At 42.8% G+C, this 17,942-nt stretch overlaps 1 protein-coding gene across 1 annotated transcript in view; it reads left to right on the top strand.

Moving 5' to 3' along the window:
* The first annotated feature begins 3,131 nt into the window (after positions 1-3,131).
* RXRA (retinoid X receptor alpha) overlaps positions 3,132-17,942 on the top strand; it is a 175,841-nt gene continuing 161,030 nt past the window's right edge. The window contains exon 1 of the mRNA XM_069069227.1: positions 3,132-3,284. Coding sequence (XP_068925328.1) covers positions 3,197-3,284 — 88 coding nt within the window. The 5' untranslated portion in view covers positions 3,132-3,196. The remainder of the gene's footprint in view (positions 3,285-17,942) is intronic.

Below are 17,942 nucleotides of genomic sequence, written 5' to 3'. Positions count from 1 at the left end.
TTCCTTCCTTCCTTCCTTCCTTCCTTCCTTCCTTCCTTCCTTCCTTCCTTCCTTCCTTCCTTCCTTCCTTCCTTCCTTCCTCCTTCTTGATACTATTTTTAAAATCACTGTCACTAAATGATTACCCCCCCTCCTCCAAAGAACTCTCACTTGTTAAAACAGACCCACCCACACCCACACCCAATCAAGCACAACAAATCATCACCCTGACCATATCTAAAAACAGATGTCTCATTATAATTCACCTCTTCTCTGCTGAGTGGCAGATAACATGATTTACCTGTAGTCTTCTGAAGTCACACGTGGTCACTGCATTGATCATAGTTCTGAACTCTTTCAGAGTCATTTTCCTTTGTATTGTTATAGTTGCCATTTAAGCTGTTTGCCTAGTTTTGTTTACTTTGACCTGAATTAGTTCATTTAAGTCCTGCCAAATTTCTCTGCATTCTTTATATTAGTCATTTCTTAAGAGTATAATCACATTCCATGACACTCACATGCCACAGTTTGCCCAGCTCTTCCCCAATCATTGGGCATCCATTTTCCTTTCATTTCTTTGCTGCTACAAAAAATGTTGCAGTAAATATTTTCATGTATGTGGTGAGACATTTTTCTTTGTCTTTGACCTTTTAGGGGTTTATGTCTAGTAGTTGGTATCACTGGGTTGAAGGTTATGACTTAAAAAAAATTTGGTTGAGCCCATTTCTTGTGCTCTTTTGAGTACACTATATCTTCTGGGACAGTCCACTAGTTACTTGCAGGCAGGGGATATGTAGGGAATAGAGTAGAGAATCAATTAATTTCATCTGCCAGTGATTTCCCATGAAGCATTAAATCCTAATATTCACAAGACATAGCCCAAGAGCCAATGGGAGGTTGCATTTGGCTTTGTAACCTAGTTCAGTCCATTGGAACAACTACTGATCTGTTCTCTTCTTTTCATCTGAGACATTAAGGTTTCTTTTTCCCTCTCACTGGGGTTTGCTTTTTATTCTTGGTCTGGGGTCTCTGAAACTAGTCCTTCCTATGGATGCATTCTCAAAGGACACTTCTTGAAAGGTATGTATGTGTAGGGTTGCAGCCAAGGTCATCCACTGCATCCAGGGCCGTCACCAGTCATCTTGATTTTTGTCCTGCCACTGGACTTTGATATCTCAGGAGGAGAGAGTGAGGCAGATGACTTTGTATAGCTCAGGCTCACTAAAATCCAATTCAGGGACAAGTCAAGGCATCATCTGTGATGTCATTAGTTCTCTTCCAAAACAATAAGAATAATAATTAATAAAACAATTTTTAATAATAAAATTTTTAATAATAAATTTTAAATAATTTAAATTAAATAATTAAATAATTTAATTAAATAATTAATTTAATTTAATGAATTTAATTTAATAAAAATAATAAATAATATAATTAAATAATTTAAATTAAATAATAAATTTTAATAATAAATTTTTAATAATAAAACAATAATTAAAAAAACAATAATAATAATAATAATAATTAAGAATAATAAGGACAAACAATAAGAAATTCAACCCCTTTGTTTTGCAAGCTAGAAAACTGAGGCCTAGAAAAATTAACTGAATTGTCTAAGATCACACAGAACCCGGGTTCTGCCTGCATAACTGGTATTCTTTCCATTGTCCCATGTTGCCTTAGAACATAGAATTTTAGTGTTCAAAAGAACCTCAGAGATGGTGTATTCCAACCTTTATTTTAATTTTATTTGTTTATTTTTTTGGAGGGGGGTAGGCAGGGCAGTTGGAGTTAAGTGACTTGCCCAAGGTCACTCAACTAGTAAGCGTTAAGTGTCTGAGGCCGGATTTGAAGTCAGGTCCTCCCTACTCCAGGGCTTGTGCTCTATTCACTGCACCACCTAGCTGCCCCCCCTTCCCCCCAACCTTTATTTATAAGTGGGAAGATTAAAGTGACATGCTCGTGGTCAGAGCTGGTCTTCTAGCTTCAAGTCTAGTGTCTTTTCATGGTACCTCTTATCCCTCTCCCAAATGACCCCTTTACTTCTCTTAGAGAAAGGGTAGCAGGATAGATAGATAATGTGTTTGGCCTAATAGATCAATGGATCTTTGGTTCTTCTGAGTTGCCTTAGATCAGTGAATGAATAAGGAGGTCTGGGGTGGGGGAGAAAGGATATATTAACCATTACTGGCTCCATTTTCTTAGCTCTGAGGTCTAATGAGAGAGTCTGGGTGATGACATCTAAAAGTTCATTTCAGCTGAACAGACATATATTAAATACCTGTTCTGTGTCTAGCCCCTATATGAAACAGCATATTAAGTGGAGAAACAAAATTAATGTAGGGCAGAGTGAGAAGGCCTTGGAGTCAGGAGGACCTTTATTCAAGTCTGTCCTTCAGAAACATCCTGATGGTGTGACCTTAGACAAGTCATAATCTCTCGTGCTTTAGAGATCTCTCCGAAGTTGTAGAGAAGGTAGACAGTTTGTATTGGTAGAGGGAATTTCTAAACCTGAAAACTCCCCCAAATCAGTAGAACCAACCACAAGTCCAGTCCCTTTTCCTATCCCTTATATGGTAAGTAACTTTGATTCCCCTGACCTATTCAATGCTGTAATTCAGCAGGCATCTTTTAAGTGTCTACAAAGCACAATATATGTACTAGGTACAGGAATATTAAAAAAGAATACTAAAGATAGCCCCTGCCTTCCAGGAGCTTACATTTTTTCCTAGGTAAATACAGTTTGTACCCTAATTTATATGAAACTGGATTCTAGGTACCTTATCCTCCTTTCCTCATTGCAATAATTTGAAAAATAGATGTTATCAATCATAATAGTATTTTCAAAGTTTATTCGGAGCACAGAACAGACACAGTTGCTTGCACCAGCACAAATTGTCAACTATTAAGCTAGAAACTATTATCTCCTTCCGACTCCCCTATCTCTGTTTCTACTTTCTTCCTACAGCTGTATTATTACCTCTTATTTTTTTTCTTATTTGGGGACTGAATTGAGACATCTTACTAAGCATTTGAGGTAAAAAGTATCTTGTTTTGAAAGTTCAAGCACTAGAGAAAATGGGGCCACCAGAGGACCTAGGGAAGGGGAAAAATTCCAGTATGTGATAACAAGACTTTGAATTCACTTGACTCCTTTTCTTCTAGAAAATATTTGATACATATGTATCTCCCAGCTGCTCAGTGAGAGGAGAAGGACATGTCCTGTTTTATTCATTGGGAGACAAGTCTACAGAGGTTAAGAAACCTTCCAGATTCAGCCCAGGATGGCAGCAGACACAACCAAGGTCTAATGGTTTTCTTGGTTCTCTTCCTTCTTACCTTGACCTCACTAGATTAGATTCTAGGACCTGAGAGTTCTGGTTTTGTCCTTGGGACTAGTTCATTGGGTATCTTTGGAAAAGTCACTCCCCTTCCCTGAGTCTCAATTTCCTCTTCTGTAAAGTTCAAGGACTGCAAAATGTGAAATTTTGACTTATAAAGGTCCTTTCCAGTTCTGTCCCCCCACTCATTTCCAGGGCCCTTAGATTTTTCTGTAGCATTGCTGCTCAGTATCTATATATAGTTGTTTGGGTGGGTGGGTTAGGGAGATAAGGAGTACCCACTATAGTTAAAGGTGCATGGTGCCATTTAGAGGGTTCAGGGCTTCTCTGGTTATTATTTGGGAAGAGCCACATCTGGCATGCCTCTCTTGTCAGTAAAATGGATGGAATCAGAACCACCCAGCCTACATTGTAGAGGCTTTGTTGATGTGTGTGTGTGTGTGTGTACATGTATATACATATATTCATTAAATATGCATTTATACCTACATATATACATGTAGGGGTATGAAAGTATATGTATATTATATATGTGTGTATATATGTAGGTTTGTGTGTATACATATATATGTATTTTTAATGAAATGTCCTTTCTTTGTCAGTCTTAGCATACTGCTTTTGAGTAGCTGAAAATATAGTTAACTTAGTTACTTAGCATAGGGACTCGGGTTCCTAACTCTCTTGGAAAAGGTACATATCCACTGTTGTCCTCTAGGAGATCCATTCCCCAGGACAGGTACTTCCTTAGAGTTTTGGATTTCATTTCCTCATTTATCCTTCTCAGCCCTAACTTCCCATCTACTTCCTTTTTCTGGTTTCATGGAGAAATAGAGAGTCTTCCAGAGGGCGGCTTGTATCTGGAAGGGGAGAGCTAAGGGAAATCTCAGGAGAGAGGTAGTCTGAGATGACAAACAGATGTGGCTTGGAGGTTCTGGGGACCATCTGTAACTGCAAATGCTCCTTCCTTTAGCCCCTTCCCCAGACTCTGCTCCATTCTCCGCTGGATTTTGCCTTGGCTTCAAAGGCATGGAAGGAGGACTGACAAGAGCCTTAAAGTATCATATATTTGGAGCTAGAAGGAGTTGGCACTGAGTCCAATTCCCTCAGTTTATAGTGAGGAAATAGAGGCAAAGAGTGACTGCATGACTTTGCCTATGGTCAGACAGAAGTGTTTGAGGGAGAATTCGAATTCAGGTCTTCTGATTGCAAGTCTTAACGTTCAGTCCACAGTGCCATCTACCTGACTTCCTCAGATATGGATGTGTATTTCTTGGACTCGAGAAGTTCTTCAAAAGCCCCATCCGGATACCTATCCCTAGATCACATCCAGCTAGACATGCAGCTAGTTTAGAAAGACAGATGGCATCCCACTGCCCCATCTTTCTCTAGTGTGCTGCCTCCCCTCCTGGACAGGATGAAGGCCTTGGCCAGAAGTGGCTCTGGGCAAGATCCTGGGGTTGGGGACAGGGGGGTGGGATATGGTCCTGAGGATAGGAACCTTTAGGTCTTTGCTACTTTGCTACTCTCATAGCATGCTGCATATGTGTTCTCTTAAAATGTTAGCTTGCATGTTGTAAGGCCTTATTGTGTCGTAGCATGGCATATGTATTGAAGTCCAGTTGGGAGCCATCGATGTGAAGTTTTTGTCGTCAAACCTAATGTATCCAACCTTTGACTATTTGTATGTAACTTTCTCCTTTTAAGGAAGCATTTTTCAAACTTGGTCATGGTATATATAATAGATCTAGAACTGAAAGGGACAGTTAAAGTAATTTAGTTCAGTACCCTCATTTTACAGATGAGGAGACTGAGGCCCACAGAGGTCAAGTGATTTGGCCAAGCTCATGAAGGTAGTTAAGTGACAGAACTTGGATTTGATCCTGGGTTCTGTGACCTCAGATCTAGACTCCTTACACTTTCCCTTCTGGACTGTGCTACAGGGACAAATGTTAAATCTTTTTTTTTTTTTGGAGGGGTAAAGGCAAGGCAATTGGGATTAAGTGACTTGCCGAAGGTCACACAGCTACTTGTGTCAAGTGTCCGAGACTGGATTTGAACTTGTGGCCTTCTGACTCCAGAGGCTGCGCTCTATTAACTGCGCCACCTAACAGATTTTAATCTTAACCCAAATCAGACATCATTCTCCATCTCCTGGCTTCCTTGGCATCTTTCAAGTTTCTCCTAAAGTCTCACCTTCTTCTAGAAGACCTTCTTGATCCCCCTTAATTCTAGTGCCTTCCGTCTGTCGATTATTTCCTGTCTGTCCTGTGTATGTTTTGTTTGTACACAGTTGTTGGCATGGTGCCTCTCCCATTAGCCTGTGAGCTCCTTAGGAAGAGACTGTCTTTTGCCTTTCTTTGTATTTCCAATGCTTAGCACAGAGCCTGGCACATAGTAAACACTTAGTAAATGTTAGTTGATGGGCAATTGAAGGGAAATTTATTGATTTTTTAAAAAAATCACAAAATCCATCCCAGCATGAAATATAAAATGCCTGTAGTTTTGGACTTTCTAGTCTTCTTTTGGTGCATAAATATAAAATTGCTAGTTGATGACATGTTTTTAAGAATGTAATTTTCCCCCTGTTGGTCTTCAGAGCCATCTTGTGTGACCCTGGGCAAATCACTTAAGCTCTTGGCCTCAGTTTTCTCCTCTGTACAATGAGAAAGCTGGACTAGCTAGCCTCTGAGTTCCCTCCCAGTTCTAGAGCTGCCATCCTGTTACTGGCCAGCCAGTTCCAGTTTGTCAGATATTGTGAAGGAGAGATAATTTAGTAGTCTGAATGATTAGCAATCTCTGTGCTAAGAGATAGACTGATCTTTAGGGTGTGAATGGGGCTTAGATGCCTGAGTTCTTTGCCTTTCTATATTGTGACTGCTTATGTGACTTTGAATAAGAACTCTCATCTGTCTGCAGATTGTTGGGTTGGTACTAGTTTCATTTCTAGCTTTTTTGGGTGTTATAATAATATAATTCAGGGCCTCTATTCTGAAGCTGGGGAAGAGATGGGGAAGATCCTCCTGGGGAGGGAGCAGGAAGCTAGAGTCTTAGGGATGCCAATTGGGATGCTGCTCTTGGTATGGACAGTGGAGGACATCTGCCAAAAAATCACCAACCAGGATTGGAAATGCCAAAATAATAGGTTAGTAGGTTGCATTTTTCTAGTGCTTTAAGGTTTGGAGGTTTGCAGAGTGCTTTCCTCACAATAACTTTGCAAAAGAATGAGTGCAAGAATTTTCTCCCTCTTTTATAGATGAAGAATGTAAAGCACAGTCACAGTGGTCTGTGACCACTGTGTGAAGTAGACTGAGCTTACCAAGAGGACTGGGAGGAGAATGAACCCAGGCCTTGTGGCTCTGGGTGTTGCAATCTCTCCATTGCCACACAGACTACCCAGGAAATGGGGCAAGGTTCTTTTAGTTCTTTCTGATGGGGAATTATAGATTCCTAGAGATGGAGGGGACCTTTTTTGTTGTTGGGTTGTTTCATTTTTGTCCCATTAACCCTTCTTGTCTCAATACCTCATTTGTAAAATGAGTTGGAGAAGGAAGGGACCTTGGGAAGCATTTAATTCAATCCTGTCCTTTTGCAGATGAAGAAACTGAGACCCACTAAAGGAAAGTGGCTTACTCAGCATTAGTGGCAGAGTAGGGCCTAGAACCTTTCCCCTCATGTCTGCAAGGAACTTTCTACCACATAACAAGCTCTTTCTTTTTCTCTCTAATTCTCTCTTCCCTCCCTCCCTCCCTTCCTCCCTCACTTCCTTTCTTCCTTTCTTCTTTCTCTTTCTTTCTCTCTCTTCTATCCATTTTCTCTTCTTTTTTTTCTTCCTTTCTAGCATAGATTTGAGGCTGACCAATAGCTGGAGTTTTAGATACATAAACCAGATTTGCACACAGATCCAAGAGGGAAATAGTGCATTTGTATAGTCTTTGCTCCGCCCCTGCCCATTTATTTCCTTCCCTCCCTTCCTTGGCGTCTCCCCTCCCCCCATTGCCCTGCCTCCCCCACTCATTGTAACCTAGGCAGGCACTGGCTCACATCCAGGAATTCCATGTAATCTCAAACCGTTCCCAGCTTCCTCAGCAGGGAACAGATCTGCTTCTGTCTTCCTCTAGTCACATCTGGAAAGTGTTACATCAGGGTGTCAGCCGTCAGAGTGACTCGGCTGCTGTGGGCTCCTCTAGAGGAGGGGAGGTCAGGAGGGGAAATAAAACCACCTCTTCTCTGTTCTCCTTCCCTTCCCCCTCATCCGTGCCCACCCCTTGACCACCTTCTTCACCACCAGTCACTCTTCCTGACTCTATGACTTATACCAAATGTCCAGACTCGGGTGGGAACCAAGCCAGATGATTTTCTAGGGAATAGACTCAGTTTGGTCCCCTGGGGTGGTTGGAAGGGATCGGGAGTACAGGGGTGAGAGGATGACTCCCTTGGCCAGAAGGACCAGTATCCATAACTGGGAAACCATATAGCTCTAGGCCTTAGGGTGGGGCTGGAGAAATCATCTTGAATGAATACATCTAACACCTTGGAATAAAATTTGGGTTTTAGAGATCATTTGGTTCCCTTCCCCTCATTTCATAGATGTAGATCCTGAGACCTGGAGGGGGGAGGTGACTTAACTTACCCTCGGTCACACATCTTGTGAGTGATGGAGTTGGAGCTAGAACCTAAGTCTCTTGATTCTCAGTCTGAGCTGACTTTTTATTTTGCTTTGCCACCTGAGTTCTCCCCTTAGAAAAGTGGTAATTGAGGCCCATTCGGGGGATACAAAGGAGCTTATAAATGTGTACTCCTTAGGTGCTGTTAGACAGTTTGATGGGGGAAACTTTCCAGACTTTCAGACATGGAATGTTCCAGCAGGCATCCTTATTGAGATCCCTAAATCCTCTAAAGAGTCTATCAGCTATTCCCAGCTTACCACTGGAAGAGTGGAGAGGATCCCAATTAAGAAAATGTGTCCCTGGAGAAAGAAGAAAATGTACTTCTCTTCCTTCTTTGTAGAGGTGGGAACCTATGGATGTGGAATGATGAATTTACTGTCAGGTTCCATTGATGTGTGGATTGCTTTTGCTAAACTGCTTTGTTATTTTCTTTTCTTGGAAGATTCTTTGTTTTAAAGGTCTTCCCTTTGAAGAATGAAGGAAGGAGAGATGTATTTGGAAATGTAGGTGATATAAAAACAAAAGATGTCAACCTCCAAAGCATGTTCCACAAGTTCATCTCTAAGTCAGTTGATTGAAACTTGAAATATACTTTCCTGTGGAAATGTTTTATGTGTGTTTATAAATAAATAAATGCATGTATATGTGTGAATATGTAAATCTACCTCATGGTTAAGGCCAATCCATAAAAGCTTTTTAAAATAAAATAATAATGATAAAATAAATATTTTAAAGTAATAATAATTTTTGGTTTTTGTTTTTGCTTTTTGGAAGGGTAATTGGGGTTGAGTGACTTGCCCAAGGTCACATGGATAGTTTTTGTGTTAAGTGTCTGAGGTCAAATTTGAACTCAGGTACTCCTGACTCCAGGGCCTCTATTCACTGTGCCACCTAGCTGCCCCAGTAATAATAATTAAAAAAAAAATAAAATGACAGTCACATTTATCTAGTGTTTTAAAGTTTGGAAAGCACTTTGCATATGGTAATCTTATTTGGATTCTACAATTACCATGTAAGTGATGTATTTTAGATATTTTTATCCCTATTTTATAGATGAGGAAACTGAGGTTTAGAGAGGTTGCTGAAAAGAGTAGCCCTGAGACTTCCTGAACCAAACAAAGTAGAAGGGAGGTAGGAATTAGGTGTCAGGGATAGCTTTATATGCAGGGACTATTTTTAATTCGAGTCTTCCACATAGTGGTGGTGTTCAGTCTTTAGTCACATCCAACTCTTTGTGAGCCCTTTTGGGGTCTTTTTGGCAAAGATACTAGAATGTTTTGCTGTTTCCTTATCCAACTCATTTGACATATGAGGAAACTGAGACAAACAGGGTTAAGTGACCTGCCCAGGGTCACCCAGCTAGTAAGCGTCTAAGGCCAGATTTGACCTCAGGAAGATGAATCTTCCTGACTGCAGGCCCGGTTCTCTGTTCACTTCGCTTCCTAGCTGTCCCTCGAACATAGAAGGGGTTTAATAAATGCTTGTTGATTAATTGTTGCCTGCCTATGGTGGGACAATGGAAACTACAGAAACATACCTGATAGTAGCAACTTGCATTTGTTTAAAAGCTTCCATGTGACTCGATTTGAGATTTTTACCATCCTGGGAGGTAGGTAGGTCAAGGAGTATTAACTCTATTTTATAGATGGGGAGACTGAGGCCTAGCAAGACCATGTGACTAGCGGAGGACTGGACCTCAGGCCTCCTTATTCTAAGGTTTCTATTCTTTCTGGTAGATCGGTCTTCTTCTTGTGGTATTAGACACAGAGGCACGGTGAATTTAGGATGAGGCTTCATTTTTGCCTCTTTTTTGGGAATCAACCCAAGCAGATGCCCATGTGGCAGGTAGGGAGATTCTTTCAGTTGAAGGAAAGCTTTAAAAATATTAAAACAAAAACAGACCCCCTAAGATGATTATCTGAGCCCAGTGGAGGTGAATTATTTGGAGTCTTCATTACCTGTTTTCCTTTTTCTTCATATGTACTACTTCTCCATTAGCCAGGCATTAAATTCAAAGAAGGCCCAACCCAGCCTCCAGCAGTCAAAACTGGTTCTTAGGTCTCAGAACAACAGACGATTTTGTGCTGACATTGCAAGAGGAGCTAATTAAGCTAATAGTTCCCAGAGCTCTACTGACATCAGTTGATGGTATCAGTGCCAGAGATATCCAGTGCCGATAAGACACTCCCGCCTTGTTCAGTGTAATTTGTTATTAAACAAACACGGTCAGGTTCATTATGAAGAAAACTTGTCCCTCTTTTCAGGTGCCAACATGCTTTTGCTTCTGCTGGGGCCCTTGCTGTGCTGTTGGAACAGCGAAAGCTTCTGTTCTAAGGCAAACACTTTCTACCTCTCTGGCCTTGTGGGCCCTCTGAGAGTGTGGGAGGCCAAGAAGACAGGCCCTCTGTATACTTTCTCTCTCTAAGGCTAGGTTTCTTAACTGTTTTTTGAGGGGGTCTATAATGGACCCCTTTGGCAACTTGTTGAAATCTACAGGCCCCTTCTCAGAATAATATTTTAAAATGAATAAAATAAAAATGTGGAAAACCAATTATATTTAAGTATTTTATTCCAATAAATTAAAAAGCAGGTTCACCAGCTCTATGTTCAGACCTTTTGGGGCCTTCTTTGCGGATCATATTTGAGGCAGTTTCAGTCTTCTGCTTTTTTGTACTTGGGCAGGATTGAAAGTATCCACTTCCCCTTGGGTGTTCTAGTTCTAGACTCAGAATTGTCCCTAAGAAAGAGCAATTTGGAGTGTTGGTTCCCCAGGCTCCTGGCTTTTTCGGGGGGGGGGGGGAGACAGGCACAGAAGCTGAACAGTCAGAGAGGTAGTGGGAGAGGAGGTAGCTCTGACCAGCTGATGTTCATAAATGATCAGTGCGTGCCTATGCACAAACAAGTCTGCACATCCCTACACATACTACTTCAGATCTGTGCTTTTAGGTATATAGAGAGAACTCTGGGTATATAGAAACTCTACTGAAGCAGATCAGCAACAGCAGAAAGAGTTTTAGCTTTGCCATCTGCATCTGTATTCCAATCCCCCATCTGACTTTTGCTGCCTTTACAGCTTTGGGCAAACCATTTAGGCCTCTCTGGGACTTACTTTTCTCCTTTGTAAATGTGGGGATGGTACTAAATGGCCTGGGAGGGCCCTTCCCCTCTAGACCTGTGATCCTACAGTCACAGGCTCAGTAGAATTGCTGGGCCACAAAGAAATAAAATGACATGTTCATAGCCTCACAGCTAAGTATTTATCAGAGAGGCAGGATTCAAATGCAGGTTTTCCTGATTCTAAGACTGGCCCTCTGTCCCCCACATCACGCTACTATAAAGATATTATATATGTTTGTGTGGGTTTTTTTAAAAGCCATATATCACCTAACCATGCTTTTGGGTTTACACACACATATATAATCGGCCCATAAATTTCCCACTCTCCCCACAGTGAAGCTGCCCCTCCCTTTCTTGCTGTTCCCTAAAGCTAGCTCGAGGCAGTGTTGTATAGTTGAGAAAGCTAAGGAGACAAGTCAGCCAGTCTTTCTGCACCTCAGTTTCCCCAGGTGTAAATAAAGACAATTATAGTGGCATTACCTGCTTCCCAGGAAAGTGCTTTGGAAACCTGAGTTTAAGTGGGAGCTATTATTTTGTGATGCCTTTTGTTCTCCTTATAACCTGATTTCATCTATTTTGAAAGTTGGGGAGGGAGAACCCCTAGTGTGATTTGCTTCAAACCAGAATACACTGCTTTGCCTAGGTAGTTGTCTTGTTTAGTCATCTTTTTAGTCATGCCCGACTCTTCCTGACCCCATTTGGGATTTTCTTGGCAAAGATACTGGAGTGGTTTGCCATTTCCTTCTCCAGATCTTTTTACACATGAGGAAACTGAGGCAAATGGGGTTAAGTGACTTGAACAGGGTCATATGGCTGGGCAGTGTCTGATGCTGGACTTGAATTGAAGTCTTCCTGACTCTGTGCTTGGCATTCTATCCCCTGTGCCACCTACCTGCCTTAGACTAGGTAGGGAGTTTGCCATAACTGGTGGTTCCTCAGCAGAGGCAGGAAGAATGTGGTAAAGAGATTCTTGTTCAGGTATTGATTCTGCTAACCTCTGAGGGATCTTCCAGCTCAGGTTCTGAATTTCTTTACTCCTATAGGAAGGGACTCTGTGGGTCACTTAATTGTATTCCTCATTCTCAAGCCCCCCCCCCCCAAAAAAAAAGAATAGAAAAAAAATCTTCTTATGCTCTGTTGCTCCCTCAGGCTTTTCGCTCTTTACTCCCAGCCAAAATTGTCCAGTTACAGATAAAGAAACAGACACAGAGAAAAGTAACTTGTCCGGGGCTGTGCTGGGCAGAGTTGGGAATAAGGATCTAGGTTTCCTTCTTGGAGGGAAGAGAACTAGTTGTGGCATGAGAAATTCTGGGTGTCCCATCAGTGGATGCAGTCATAATCATCTGTGACAACCCTGTCTCCTGGAAATCATGCTGCATGGTTCTTCCCTGAAACCAGACAAAATGTGCGGAGAACATTGACCACACTACCCTTGGTACACAAGCGAGATTTTGCAGACGACATTGGTGGAGTTATATTCAACAGGTTATCTGGGCTTGTGGTTTGAACTTGCACCTCTGGGCAGATTCAGGGACTGCTTACCTCCCTCTGCTATGATCCCCCCACCGTGATGCAGAACACCTCTTGTGGGGCTGGTTTCTCATTAGTAGCAGTTCTCCCTCCTCAGTGTTCTGCTTTCAGTAAGAAATATATTGTCTTTCAGTGCAAAAATCACTTGTGTCTCTGTGTGAGAGACAGATAAATGTACACACAAACACACACACACAGAGTCATCACCTCAACACCTTCAGAAGTCTGGCTCCCTGTGAGCCTCTCAACTGTTTCAGAAATTTCTTTTTCTCCTTTTTTCCCTCTGGGACCTTGGTCTGATATTGGTTTGTGACGTGGAATTCCTGGCTTGCCCAATTTTAATTTTGGAATGGACTACCCCCCACCTTTCCTCTGATCTGATCCAAATCAATCCATGTAAACATTTATTAAGCACCTACACAGTGTTAAGGAGTTTGGGGATATAGAGACAAAGTGAAGAATGGTCACTACCTCCAAGAAGCTTACGTTTTGGGGTCGAGGATAGGGATAAGCGGGACCACTTTAAAACATCTGTTCTATGATTGAGATGGAAGAGAACCCCAGAACTAGGGGTATCAGGACAGGCTTCCTGTGGGAGGCTTCACAGGAATGGAGCCTTGAAGAAAGCAAAGGGATTTTAAGAGGAAATCAAGTACAGGCATGACCAAAAGCCTGTGCAAAGTAATGGAGACAAGAGATGAGACACGGCTAGACTGATTGGAGTAGAGAGGGTCTGGAGGGAAAAAGGAGTCTGGAACAAAGGGTTTTTTAAATGCCCTTCAGCTTGTATTTTGTACCAGAGGCAGTAGGGAGCCACTGAAGTTTCTTGAGTTGCTTGGGGAGTGAGGTCAGCCTTGTGTTTTAGGAAGATTATTTTGACAGCTCTGTAGTGCCTGGATTTAAAAGAGGGAGAGCCTGGAAACCAGGAGGCCCATTGGGACTTAAGGAAACTCAAGCCCAGAAAGAGTGTTATTTGTCTTCTCTCACCAAGAGTTCCCGTCAGAGTTTTGTCTAGAACCCAGGTCCCCATCCCTTGTTCTCAGTTCTGTCCTCCATGTCCCTCTGTACTTCTGCTTGCTGGCTTTTTCTCTCACACCTGGCTATCTCCTGGATAGCCGAAGCTTTGCTCCACTTTGGCAGTGATTTTGTGGATGAGTTGGTACCTGGTGAAGCTTTGTTCCCTTCAGTTTTTCTCAGCTTTTTTTGCCTTGCATCCTCCCCTCACAGCAGGGAAGTGAAGCCTTGATGCCTTGCTGATTGCAACACTGGGTTTGAACAGGACCCCCTCTGTTGTTCCAATGACCAATTTTAGATGAGATTGAAAAAAAACAAAAACAAAAAACCTAAACCAATACCACCAAAAAGACACAAAACACCAGTACCAAACAAAGCAAAACAAAACAGCCTACCGCACAAAAACAAAAAATGCTGAATGCAACTGGCAGTATTTTTTCAGGTCCCTCTTGAGCCAATGAAAACAGAATGATTGTTTTCTTTCTTGAGATTTTATATCTTATTGCACTGTTGGAAATCCAAATGGGTTTGCTTCAGACTGGTAGAGAAATCGGCTATAAACTGTGGTGAAACAGATTGTTCTGGCCTGAAAATACCCGGCAGAGCAGATTTCTGGACAGCCAGAGACGCTGCTTGAGCAACAGAGAGCTCTTTCTTTGGTGTTTGGTTTTAACCATAGTTTGGTCCTCTGGTCATTTTGCAGATGGGCCAAGTCCCCTTGAATGGTGTTGAGTTACTGGACATTTCTAGCAAGGGCCAAACAGCCGTTCTGCTGAAGAAAGAGATTTTAGATTTTGGCTTCCTGTCTCTGGGAGAGAAGAGAGAATGAATTCTCCAGGACCTTTACATGACGGTTACCTCCCTGATAGACCTATATAGTACAGTCATATTTGGGGCAGACCATTGCTGAAAGAACTCAATTCTGCAGATATTTATTAAACAGTTATCCAGGCTGGATAAGGACTGCTAAAAAAGAAAAACCAAACCAAACCAAGGAAGGGTGATATGATCCCTGCTTTTAAGGACAGGCATCATTTGGCTGAAAATCTAGAGGAGTCTGTATGTGTTGGTGGGTAGTAAGGAAGGGCTAACAGCCATTTAGAGTGAAGTTTATGGAAGAAAGGATTCATGGAGGAAGTAATCCCTCTGGACTTGGAAGATGGCTAAGATTTGCAAATACACAAAAAGAACTATTCCTAGAAATATCTCTTTTTTGTACGTAGTTGTCTCTATGTTGTCTCTTCCATTAGACTATGAGCCCCTTGAGAGCAGGGGACATTGCATCCCAGTGCTTAACACAATGTCTGAAACATAGAAGGCACTTAATACAGGCTAGCTGACTGACCTTTTGTCCCAGACACTTGTGAAGTCAGGATTTCACAGAATAATTAAGGACTCAGTTCCTACTAGTTCAGGACTTCTTTCTGTCCTTTTGTGGTCTGAGGGATGCCCCCTGGAAATGTCACGGGCCATGTAAGAGCTTTGATGGCCAGAAAGAGTTATTAGGTATTATGAAGGCCTAGGGATTGATGGACAGTAGGGAGCTAGGGATGGAAGGAGATATCCTTAGTGGTAGAGACTAAGGACTTAGGGGGTTGTTGGTCAGAGTAGGAGGGGAAAGAAAAACCAGCATTAAGATCATAGTGTCATAGGGCGAGAGAAGGAAGGGATCTCAGAGGCCATCTCCTCAGACCCTCTCATTTTACAGATAAGGAAACTGAGGCTTGAGAAATTGAAATGCCTTGCCCAAGGTTACACAGGGTCTAAGTGTCCATGGTGGGATGTGAGCTCAAGTCTATTGATTCCACAAAATTGCGTAAATGTGGAGGAAGCTGTGCTTTTTTCTGCCCATGGGAATCTTTCTTGTCTGACCAGACCCAATCTCTACTCCATCTTCTCTGTGAAGGTAGTTATATTTGCTTCCTGTGAGCTCAGGCGGTACTTAGGCTCTGCCACACAATCTGCCACTTGATTATATACTGCTTCATATTGTCCTCTAACTGTGTCCTGTGTGTTCATCTCAGTCTCCTGATTTAGCCCGTGATCTCCTAGATGGCCAGACCTGAGTCTTGTCCTGCACTCCCTCGCCCCCCAGCACTTGGCATAGAGCTGGGCACATGGTGCGTTCTCAGTGAATAGGTGTTGGGGAACCTGGGCTCTGCTCACATCCTAGCTTTGTGACCCTGATTGTAATTGCTTCAGCTTTCTGAGCCCCACTTTCTTCAGCTGTAAAATGGAGAGAGTGAATTAGATCTCCAAGACCCTTTCCAGCCCTGAATCATGTGACTCTTTCTTTGATGGATTTATTGTTCTTGTTGGTCATCTTTTGTTCTCTAAGTGAATCAGTGACGTCGGGAAGGAGATGTCCTGACTTGCAAGTGAAATTGGATTTGAGTGAGGCAGGGCTGTGCAAAGTCATCAGCCTCACCCTCTCCTCCAGAGTATCTGAGTCCAGTGGTATGACAGGTCAAGTTGGCTGGTGATGGCCCAGGATGCCATGGGAGACCTTGGCCTTTTAAGCTAAAGTATTTCCCAGGTCTCAGTTTGTCTGAGGCAATGTCCATTCAGTGATGTAAGGCTAGGTGAGAAATGAGGCAAAAGATGGCCTAGTATGAAAGTTTTACTGGAAGAGTGAATAGTGCTAAAGGCTAGCTCATGGATGGGCCCAGGCAGTGATGGAGTGGAGAGAAATAGCGTTCAAATCCTTAACACCAGTGATGAAAAGGAACTTTCCGAGAATTCACTCTGGGGATTTCATTCAGTTGTACTTCTGGGTAATAACATAGTCTTAGCCTTGGAAATCTGGCAGAGCTGAGTACAAGTACAGGGGGTTGTCTGGTAGGTGTCATTCTGAACACACACCCCTCCCCTGTCCCCCACACCAAGTCCTAAGTCCATTATCTGGTTTACAAGTCAGTGAACCACTGGGGGAATGAGACAGGCGTCATCTTCAAGAAACTTGTATTCATTTAGGAGAGATAACATGCACATATAAATACATTTTACACACACGCACAGAGTAAATGCAAGGTGATATTTTTTGGGAAGAGGGAAACCCCAGCAAATGGGAGGGGATCAGGAACCAATCAAGCAGCAAGCCTTTATTTATCTTCTGCTAGGTGGCAGGCACTGTGTTTTGGTGCTGGAGATGTAAGGTCAAAAATGAAACTTTATTTTGAACTGAAATAGTTCCTCAGGGAGCTTATTTTCTATAAGCTATATATTTCTATATATTTGCAAAATATATGCAAATTGAATACAAGGTACATTTTTGTGGGGAGGGGAATGGAATGGAGAGAATCCAGGGAGGCTTCATGGAAAAAGTGTCGCTTGAGCAAAGTTTTGAAGGAAATAAGATTCTAAGGGATGATAATGGTGGTGGTGGTGGGTGTGTGTGTTTGTGTGCATGTTTGCGAGATTTCTGAAATTATTGTGTGCCATAGTGGTCAAGGAGGACTTCCCTGTGGAGGTACTTGGCCAGGGAGTACTTGCAGTAGTAGAATTTACTGTCTGTGCGGCCCTGTATCTTCCAAGAATTGTACATCCAGGTGAGTAGACTAGCTGAAGTGGGTCTGGCCCGAGCGCTGTCCTTTCTCTTTCGTCGGTGCTAGGGCTTCTGTCTGAGGGATGCTGGTGTCTGGCAGGAGTGGATCCCCCTGCCCCAGGGCCCAGCTGCAGCCCGAGCCCTGGTGACTTATTTGTTGTTGGTTTTTTCCTTCCTCATGGGTATTCACTTGAAGACGCTTGCCCTGAGTTCCAGGGGAGCAAAGTTGGGAATCCCAGATGACCCTGCGGCTGCATTGCCCAATCTGTAAACACAAGCTGGGCTGGGCATGGAGGGGTGGTGGGAGAGTGAGGGTATGAATACCCAGACCCACGAGATGAAGGGAGCCAAGGTGACTGGTTGTAGCAATGGGAGTCACACTCTGTTCCTCCAGTTGGGGGAGGGGGGGGTGGTTCTGCCGCATGCTTCCATTTAATCCGCTCCCAGTGAGGGAGTAATTTAATCACCTCTCTGAGAGCTAGACCAGTGCTGGGGGGAACTGCATCCTTTGCTGTTTACAGATCAGGGCTGAGCAGGGATGTGAGGGGACTGGGAAGGAGGACAGCGTTTTGTCCTTTAACTCTTTCCATCTGAGGAATTTTCCCCAAAGCTAGCTGAAGACTGGGAAGGCCTTAGAACTAACAAAACTCAGGAGGCTGGGAAGGGGGGAGACAGGGAGGAAGGAAAGAAAGAGTAGGCCATGATTTGTAAGGCTTTTACCGCTAAAAATAGAGCCAGGGTTAATAGGTC

Source organism: Petaurus breviceps, unplaced genomic scaffold (assembly GCF_028583685.1).
Source record: "Petaurus breviceps papuanus isolate PSGF00001 unplaced genomic scaffold, PetGlider_PUasm1.0 90779, whole genome shotgun sequence".
Taxonomy (NCBI): Eukaryota; Metazoa; Chordata; class Mammalia; order Diprotodontia; family Petauridae; genus Petaurus; species Petaurus breviceps.
Note: the sequence above shows the minus strand (reverse complement) of the source record. Positions and strands in the feature narration are given on the sequence as shown.